This window comes from Eucalyptus grandis, chromosome 10 (genome assembly GCF_016545825.1).
Source record: "Eucalyptus grandis isolate ANBG69807.140 chromosome 10, ASM1654582v1, whole genome shotgun sequence".
NCBI lineage: Eukaryota > Viridiplantae > Streptophyta > Magnoliopsida > Myrtales > Myrtaceae > Eucalyptus > Eucalyptus grandis.
Genome location: NC_052621.1, coordinates 1,815,298 through 1,824,939, shown reverse-complemented (window position 1 = coordinate 1,824,939; position 9,642 = coordinate 1,815,298). Strand labels below are relative to the sequence as shown.

General features: G+C 47.3%; 2 protein-coding genes across 2 annotated transcripts; both read right to left on the bottom strand.

Moving 5' to 3' along the window:
• LOC104423329 (toll/interleukin-1 receptor-like protein) lies at positions 1-639 on the bottom strand. The gene has a single exon (XM_010035836.3). It carries the CDS (start codon positions 637-639, stop codon positions 1-3), a length of 639 nt encoding a protein of 212 aa, XP_010034138.3.
• A 6,660-nt stretch (positions 640-7,299) lies between these two features.
• LOC120289120 (vegetative cell wall protein gp1-like) lies at positions 7,300-8,724 on the bottom strand. Its single transcript, XM_039303649.1, has one exon. The coding sequence runs from the start codon at positions 8,722-8,724 to the stop codon at positions 7,300-7,302; it is 1,425 nt and encodes a 474-aa protein (XP_039159583.1).
• Between the last annotated feature and the right edge of the window lie 918 nt (positions 8,725-9,642).

The following is a 9,642-nucleotide window of genomic DNA, read 5'->3' as shown; positions in this document are numbered from 1 at the left end:
CTAAATAAGAGAGATGATATTTACACTATACATCGCACTCCCTAGGTACGTATCCATATCTCCATGCTTAGTCGTTGCTCCACCTCTGTGATGAACGCCGGCATAGAAACGATGGAGAAAAATCGAAGGAAAATTTGAGGAATAGACAGAATCTAGAGAGAGGGTATCAGAGACTAACGAATTGTCCTCGAGATGCAATCCTGGGAAGACGGAACCAATGAAAAGAGCATGCCTCCATTTCTCCACCATGTCCGAATCTTTGCCATGCCTCCGCTCATGCTTGGCCATGGCTTCTTCATAAAGCCCGGTCTGATGCGCCACTTGGCTCGGCTTCACTTTATTTAACACAGTAATCACCATCTGTTCCTTGAGCTTGCTGCACTCGAGGATCTTCACCAGCTCTTTCAGACACCATTCAGAGGAGGCGTAGTCCCGGGAGAAGACGACGATGGCGACGAGGGATCGTTGGATGGCCTTCTCGAGGGCCGGGGTTAATTTTTGACCCTGGTGGAGGTCCTCGCTATCCACGAAGGTTTTGATGCCACTCCGGACCAAAGCCTTGTGTAGATTCTTCAGGAAACCCTCGCGAACGTCCGGTCCTCTGAAGTTCACGAACACGCCGTGCTTCCACCGTTCCATTGAACCCAGAATCGATGATGAAACTTGGGAATATTCTCAGGCTGCAATTATCAAGAGAGAAAGTGATAGAAGGGAGAGGGAGAGGGGACGCGGCACGGGCTTTTTTAACGCGACTTTCGGGTTCAAGTTTATATGCAGGAAGAAGAAGACACGCACCGACCCGACGGGCAGGACCGCAAGAGGAGGCGGTGCAATAACCTGGCTTTTTCGTGGGATCATGTGGTTGACTTTTCTTACGTTGTTCTTTCCTATTTATAGTTTCTTACTTGTTTATAACTTTTCATTGTGTTTTGGTGGAGTTCGTAATCAAATAGTCTTAAAGTCATGCCGTATCGTCGCCGATGTACAATCAGATATATCAGTGCGATGTCTTTATTTTTTTATTTTTGGTCGAAAGTATGATGTTTCTATTGATTTTTCCAACTACTTTTTAACTGAAACACCTCTGTTGCTATAACCTTGTAAAATATGGATTTTGACCTAGTAAAAAAAAAAAAGAAGAAGAGAGAGAAGGTTGAACGGTCAAAGAAGAAGAAAAGAAGAGGAGAAGAATGAGGGGAAGAGGCCGAGAGTCTTCAGGAGAGGGGAAGAGAAAGAAGAAGAAGAAGAGAGAGAAGGAAAGAAAAGAAAAGAAAGAAAAAACAAGAAAAAGGAGGAAATAAAAAGGGAAAGAGAGAAGGGAAAAGGAGAGAGGAAAAGGGAGACCAGAGAGCTCGTCCAAGGGAAAGAAAGGAGAAGGAGAAGAAGGAAAGGAAGAAAAAGAGGGTTTCGTACGTTCTCGTCATGAGAGTCTGTCAAGGCACCTCAATTACGTAATGCAACGCCTGGTAAGCACGTGTGCCTCTCCGTTCATTCAATTGAAGTAATTTTGGAACTTAAGGATTGAGATTCGGAATTTTGGAAAAATCGAGCAGCGAAATATGATTTTTGAGTCGTCGTGTATTTTTATAAAAATGATAGTTTGTTTAGAATGATGTAGAGTTGTAGGATTTTACGGATCGTGATTTGAGCTTACGGTTTGCCCGAAACAAAATTTCAAAATTTCCCACGCGTGATGAACAGTGCGCATCCAGCAGCTTTGGGCTTATATTTTGTCAGTTTTTGGCTTGATTTTGGAATGGTCAAGTTAGGGTCTTTATAGTATATTGAAAGAACTTTTTATTGACTATAAGAACATTTGAAATAGGGTTCAGTGGAAAAAGTTAGGGCATGACCAAGTTTCGCACTCAAGCCTCGCGTTGTAGACAACTTAAATAATTGCTTTGGATATGCAGTTTATTAGCATGTCAGTGTCGTTTTATCTATGAATAAGCATAAAATAATTGAGTTGTTAGTTTTTTTTTTTGTCAGTCCTATTTTATTCATAATTTAACTCTTACTCTTAGACTTTTGCCCTATCTCTTTACAGAGCATGGGAGTCGAAACCCACTCCTGAAACTAATTCGTCCCCACCTCAACCCCTCTGAGAAGGTGGAGATTCGAATTTCTCACTTCCCCCTTCCATGTTGGAAGGGTGACCAGTGGGGTAAACCTGAGTGGTTAATTGAGTCATTAGTTGGAGAGTAAAATATTAAGCTGCATTTGATAAACTTATATAATTTATGTTTCTAAAATAAAAAAAGAACAGAAACACATTTGGTAAACTTGTATAATTTTTTTTGTTTATTTTAATTTTTTAATATTTGTATTTTATTTTTCCTTTTTCTTATTTCTTTTTTTTTTTTTTTTTGGCCGATCGGGCCTCGGCCATGGCCGCAATCGCCCAACGAGGGTCGGCCTCGCCTAGCCACGGCGAGGCTTGCCGGCCCCCGGCGAGGCCGAGCCTCTCTATGGTTGGGCGAGGCTCGGCCTCCGCCGGCACTGACACCTCAATCTAGAACATCGTCAGGTGGAACCCGCTCTAGGAGGCGCTCTATAGGCGGAATGCCGAGATTGCGTCCGTCCTCCTCGAGCACCACCACTGCTTCGCCTGGGGCAAGTGGTGCCATCGCCTCCCCCGGGTGATCATCGTGTTCCACCGCATGCGCGACTTCTACATGGAGATCTTGTTCCATTTCAAGAACTCCATCATCTCGTTCGTTGGGAAGATCGCCTCCTCCGACACGTACCGGATCTGGAAGCGTGACGGTAATCTCCGGGCCGACACCTCCCTCACCAGCTTCGATGGCCTGAAGATCCAACACACCGATCAGAGCTTCTCCGTGGCCGCGTGACCTCGCCGGTGGCTGGGCGAGGTTGGCCTCGACCAGCCCAGGCGAGGCTTGGGTCGACGAGCCTCGTCGTGGCTCGACCTCTCCGGGGGCTGACAACGCTCCGCCAAGGTCGCCGGCCCTCGTTTGGCTGATTGCCGGTGTCGGCCATGGCCAAGGCCGGTGATGGCAAAAGGAAGAAGAAGAAAAGAAAGAAAAAAAAAGAAGAAGAAAAAAAGTGTTTCTCGGAAGTGTTTTTTTTTTCAGTAAAGGGTAATAATATATTGAGCTTTAACCAACAAATTTACAGGATCAGGCACCACAAAACTTGCACTCAACAAGACACAACATCTAATCGAGTGGAAGGGCGCCGAACTCAAAAGCGCACCGCAAAGCGGTCAAAGCAAGCCGGGCCAAACAAGCAGCCCAAGAGAGACGGCCACGCAGGGTCGGGACAACCAACTAAACAAAACAGCCTAACCTACCCAAAGGCGGCCACGCAGGGCCAGAAACCAAGCAACCAACAAAACGAAGAAACGCCAAGAGGGCGAGGCACCAACGATTCCAGACAAACCCCATCAAAAGGTGCAGGCGAGCCAGGAGAAACGGCGAAGGTAGGAGAAGGCACCCGCAAAGCTAGATCAAGGAGGACTAGCCGATCGGCATAGGAGAACCGAAAGTAGCAGGGTCAATGCCCCAGTTCCATTGTAACCTCCTATTTCTCGGACAATCTTCCACATTCTTGAAGGTTAAGGCTTTATCCTTAACAACTTTAATGAGATGCTTCTTGACAGCCGCAACTACGACCGGATGCTCTCTAAAGAGAATGTCGTTTCTATACTTCCAAATGAGATGGCAAAGAGCACCGAAAGAGAATCGACCAATGGAATGATAGAAGTCTTTACCTGAGAGGAATTTCATAGCCCACTGCAGATTTTCCACCCACGTCCTGTTCCTCCATGGGAGGTTACTCTTGGACGCCCAAAAGTAAGCCATACCAGTCGTGATGCAACAACCGAAGAAGAGGTGGTCAATAGAATCTGGCATGAGCTTGCAAAAGGCACAAACTTCTCTCCTAATTCTCCCATAAGACATAAGAAAAGCTTGTGTAGGGAGAATGTTCTTTATGATCAGCCAGAGATTGAATTGGTATCTCGGAGTGATGGCCTTATTCCAAATAAAGGAAGACCAATCCACCCTTGCTTTCCTTCTCCTGAAGATATGCCAAGCTGAGGCGACTGAAAAGAGACCGGATGAATTATCACTCCAAATAAATTTATCCGGGCCTTCGGAGAGGAGCGGAAGGGGCTGGCTCCAAGAATCTAAAACTGTCCTGAAGACTTGACCTGCGGAAGAGAATAGGTCTGCAACAGTTGCACACCTAGGAAGCCCCGAATCCAATATAGTCTACTCTGAACAAATAGTCTCCAGCGGACCTCTTTGGTGCCAGTGGTCAAACCAAAGGGAAACCCTTCGCCCATCTCCAATCCTCCAGCAGAAATTGAGTCGAAATTCGGATCTCAGTTGGAGAATTTTCTTCCATGCCCATGAGCAATGCGTTGGAGCCTTAACCACCCAGAAATTCCTCCCTCTTTTCAGAAAAGTAGAGTGGATCCATTTGCACCATAAGGACTCCTTATCCGTGAAGAGGGTCCAGATGTGTTTCAGCATCGCAGCCTTGTTGCACTCTCGCAGATTGCGAATTCCAAGACCTCCTTCCTCCCTTGGGAGGCATACATCCTCCCAGGACACTTTAGCTCCTCCCTTTCTAAGGGTAGGACCCTTCCAAAGGAATTGTCTAGGGATCTACTCAATACGGTCTAAGACCGCCATAGGAATAACGAAGACACTGGCGCAATAAGCTTGTATAGCACGGAGCACTGACCTTATAAGCTGAACTCTCTCAGCAAAGGAAAGAAAGCGATGAGTCCAGGATTGCACTCTAGCTGTAATACGATCCACTAAGGACACACAGTCCGCCTTGCCAAGCCTTGAGGAAATAATTGGAGCTCCTAGGTAATGCATCGGCAGCTTCCCTTCCACAAATCCAAAGGTGTCCTTGATCTGACACTTCAAGTCATTCGAGCCCCCTGCAAGAAACACCTCACTTTTGCTATTGTTTGGCTTCAATCCACTCCAAGCGGCGAATGTGTCCAGGCCATCCTTCAGGAGCAAGGTGGAGGCCATATCCGCACGGCAAAAGAGAAATACATCATCTGCAAAGAAAAGATGTGATAATCTAGTGGCCTTGCACCTCCAGGAGAATTTGAAACCCGGCTGCTCCGCACGAGAAGTGAGGATCCCTGAGAAGACTTCCATAACCAAGGTGAAAAGATAAGGAGACATAGGGTCACCCTATTGAAGGCCTCGGCTACTCGGGAAGAATCCATGGAGCTCCCCATTCAAGGAGATAGAAAACATAGGTGTGCGCACACAAACCATGATAAGACGAATAAAATGGTCTGGGAAACGAAAAGCACGCAAACCAGCTCCAGGAAGTCCCAGTCTACCGTATCGTATGCTTTCTGAAAATCCACCTTGACAGCACATTTGGGAGAGAATGGCTGAAGATGGAACCCGGCAAATAACTCCTGAGCAAGGAGAATATTATCCCTAATCCGTCGACCCTTGACGAATGCATTCTGAGAAGGGTTGATGGTGTCCTGAAGCACTGCGGCTACATGGTTGGCTAAGACCTTGGTAATACATTTATAGATCGTGTTGCAGCAAGCAATGGGCCTATAATCATTTACCGAGGTGGCATTAGGCACCTTTGGAATTAACACCAAGATGGTGGAATTAATTTCGTTTAGAAGTCTCCTCGTAACCAGGAAATCTTTTGCTACTTCAATGACCAATGGTCCAACAAGGTCCCAATTGCTCTTGAAGAATTCGACACCAAACCCATCCGGCCCCGGGGCCTTCCCACGGGCTAGAGAGAACATGGTATCCTTAATTTCCTTCTCTGAAAAGGGGCGGGCGAGAGAAGCGATCTGATCTTCCGTGAGCGGACATCGGATAACTTGCTGCAAGTCTCCCAACCTCGGCCTAAGAGAGAGGGTACGCAACGCAAATAGCTCTTTAAAGTGAGTGACAAATGTGTCTTGAACACGGATCAACTCAGTGACAAGATTCCCATCTCTATCAAGAACCGAGATAATCCTATTCCTCATTTGCCTTGTAGTCACCGAATGATGAAAGTACTTAGTGTTCTTGTCACCATTCTCAAGCCAACGAATTCTGGATTTTTGTCTAAAGAAAGCCTCCTCCTGACTTTTCAATTCTACAAAGGTCCTGCGATGACTCTTCTCAAGCTCCGCCAAGAGGATGTTGGTCGGATCCTGCTGAAGGTCCACTTGCGCTAACCTAAAAGCATTCCTAGATTGAGCAACCCTCTCGGATATGCTAGAGAAGCAGTCTCTATTCAACTGCTTAAGACGACCCTTAAGAGCTTTCAACTTGGTAACCAGTCTATAAATGGGCACTCCTTCCCCCGGGCCTCCCACACCTGATTAACAATGGCCTGAAAGGAAGGATGCTCTATCCAAGTCAAAGAATTTGAAGGGCTTCCTTCGCAGAACTGGTTGGATAACCTTGACTACCATAGGGGAGTGGTCGGAAATACCAAAAGTCAGAAAATTCGCTTCCGAATAAGAGAAATGCAAGCTCCATAAATTGTTCACTAACACCCGATCAATCTTCCTCGCTTTTCGATTAGCCCCCAAAGACGTCGACCAAGTAAACCGAAGCCCCACATATCTCAAATCCTCAAGCTCCGCTTGATGCAAACACTGATTAAACTCATTAAAAGAAGGAGGCCAGGCGTTGGTACCGCCAAACCTATCGGATGGGTCCCTTATGGCGTTGAAATCTCCCGCCACCATCCAGGGAAGGTCATAGATGCAAGAACTCATTCTGATCAAGTCCGCCCACAGAGGCCTCCGAGAAACAAAAGAGTGCTGGCCATAAACCACCGAGATGCAGCAACAGAGACTCGACGAAACATGCTTAACTCTACCATGGATGGCCTGATCAGTGGAGGAAATCACCTCAAAATTTACCAGCGAGGGGTCCCAACCAACCCAAATCCTTCCTCCCGGAGTAGAATCATAATTGGCAATCCAAGACCACCCAGACAACAGCCCCGATGACAGGGGACCAAAGAGATACTCAGGGACTTTAGTCTCCAATAAACCGACCAAACAGAGGCCGTTAGACTGAGCCAATTTACGAACCTCGGCTCTCCTCAAAGGATCCATAAGACCTCTAATATTCCAAAATCCGAAATACATACATACATACATACATATATATATATATATATATATATATATATATATATATAAATATAAACTATGTATAGGCTACTCTACTCTACACAAAGAAAGACAAAGGAGGCAAGGCCTACCTCTGTTTCTGAGACTTGTAGCGAGAAGGTCCTGGCGCTTCCACGATCTCCTTCGGCTCCGGATCAGGGGTTAGAGCATGCAACCTGTCCTGAATGGTCTCGTACACTTGTCACGGTCAAGGGCGGAGGATGAAACGGCGACTCAGGGGAGGAGATGTCCTCATCATCCGAAGAGTCATCGGGGGCCTCCACATCCGAGCCAACGGGGACCTTCACATCCGAGCCATCGGGGGCCTTCACATCGGATTCATCCGTCTCTAACTCAATATTAGCCTTCAAAGGGAGAGCAGGGGGCGGCCGGGATCCCGCCGTGAGAGATAGGATGACCTTAGGGGGAGCACTGGAGCCCCTAGCACCCTTGCGAGCAGGGGCGGGGTGAGGAGGAGCCGCTGCAGGCGGTTTGTCCCGAGAGTAATGCGGTCGAGCAGGGGCGAGTGGAGGAGAAGCCGCAACAAGCGGAATACCCCTAGAGTGCTGGTCAGCGACTGCCAAAGAGGAGGAGGAGGATTCTCCTGTCTTGGAGACCTTCTTCTTCTTTCTCTTTTTCTTAGCCTTTTTCCCAGGATGATTCTGAGCGGGCAGAGGGGCTGGGATCGCTTGAGGAGAATCTCTATCCTCTGCTGGAGCAATCTGCATTGAAACCGGGGCGGGCAGTAGTCGAACAGGGTCCACCTCCGACTGAGGTGGAACACGAACGCCTCCTACAGCATGAGGCGGACCAAGAGAAGTTTCTGTCCTTCGCACAATCTGCTCCGACACCTCTTCAACTGGGGGAGGAGAGGACGCCCTCTGTGGACCCGAAGGAACCACAACCGGTGGGGATGGAACGGCTGGCGGAGTAGGTACGATTGAAGGCTGTCTGGCCGGACGACGAGCAACCTGATTTGGATTCGGATTACGCCCAGAGGCTCTCTGTTCCTGAGGAGGAACACGGCAATTATGGCCAAAAGCGTTGCAATCCAAACACGCAGTCGGGAGCCATTCATATTCAATGCTAACGAACCACGAAACTCCTTTCAAAGTGACCTTGGCCATCTTTACTCTTGGCTTGTTAGCCGTGATCTCAACACAAATTCTCGCGAAGGATACCATCTGCATTTGATCAGTCCGTTGATCAACATATAGCGGCTTCCCCACCACACTCGCTATCGCGCTCATCGCCGGCACCGTCCAACACTCGAACGGCAAATTCCGCAACCGAATCCAAACGGGAATGGCGGATTGGTCTTCTCTCTTAAGGTCCATAAGAGGCTTCCATTGCCGAAGTATTAGCGGCACCCTTGCAATCGTCACCGGCACACCTTCAAGGATTTTCCTCCTATACCCGGGATCCGGGATTTGGAGGAATAAAAATCCTTGATCATCGGCGAAGATCTCCCCAACTCTGGAGCCCCACATCTTCCTCAACGATTGCTCCATCAAGCCGAAAGGGAGCTTCCTTCTCCCCACCAGATATCCGACCAAGCAATCATTCCACTTCGGGTCCATAGCGTTAAGGGCTTCATCCGGGAGGTTCACAACCACTTCTCCATCCACAAAAGTGGGCGGAACATAGGTTAATTCAGATCCTTTCACCGCCAAACGAGCCACATTTGCCCAAGAACGCGCCGGGGCATCATGGTGACCCGCCGGAGGTTGAAGAGGTCGTTTAGAGGCCGAGCGTCTGCGACTTCTTCCTCTTGATTGGCGTGGCCTTGAAGACGAACTCTACAGGCCTTTCATCTTGTTATTGTTGGAGAAATCTTTCCAGAATATTTTGAAGCTGACAAAACATTTCTATCAGTCTAAGTCTGGATATCGATAGTTAAAGTCTCAAGATTTTATAGTCTCAAGACTCGTTATCTCAAGACTCAAGACTCAAGACTCAAGACTCAAGACTCAAAGTTATTCTCACCGACAGTCTTTCTAATCCAAAGGTTGAAGGAAATCCAAAGTCGAGGTTTATGATTGAGGATTTGATCCTATCCTCTCGGGATAGATTCTTTGGTTGGATAATCATTTCGGATTCTTTATATCTTATCTAAGAACGATTGAAGATCCGATGGTCGACGAAATAATCTTGGATTATTCTATTCTTGGAAACCGAGATCCCGATTGTATGGGCGAACAGATTGATGGGCTATCATCGATTCCTTATATAGCTCGGATGATCTTCTTGATTGATTCCGTCCAACGGGTAGATTGGAGGAATTCCTTTGGTAAGTGCCAACGGCTATGATGGCATGAAGGAGTATAAAAGGAAGACGTTCTAGTTGTTTTAAGTGTGTGATCGATAGAAAAATTCCAGAGTCGAAGATCCTTTGATTGTTAGTTGAGACTGAGCGAAATTGTATACGAGAGTGTTTATACTTGGTGACGCTTGAGCAAGTGTGGTAGATCATCTACACCTAGAAATCAAGGAAGATC

Coding starts and splice junctions, on each gene's coding strand:
- LOC120289120 (XM_039303649.1), bottom strand. CDS start 8,724: ATGGACCCGAAGTGGAATGATTGCTTGGTCGGATATCTGGTGGGGAGA.
- LOC104423329 (XM_010035836.3), bottom strand. CDS start 639: ATGGAACGGTGGAAGCACGGCGTGTTCGTGAACTTCAGAGGACCGGAC.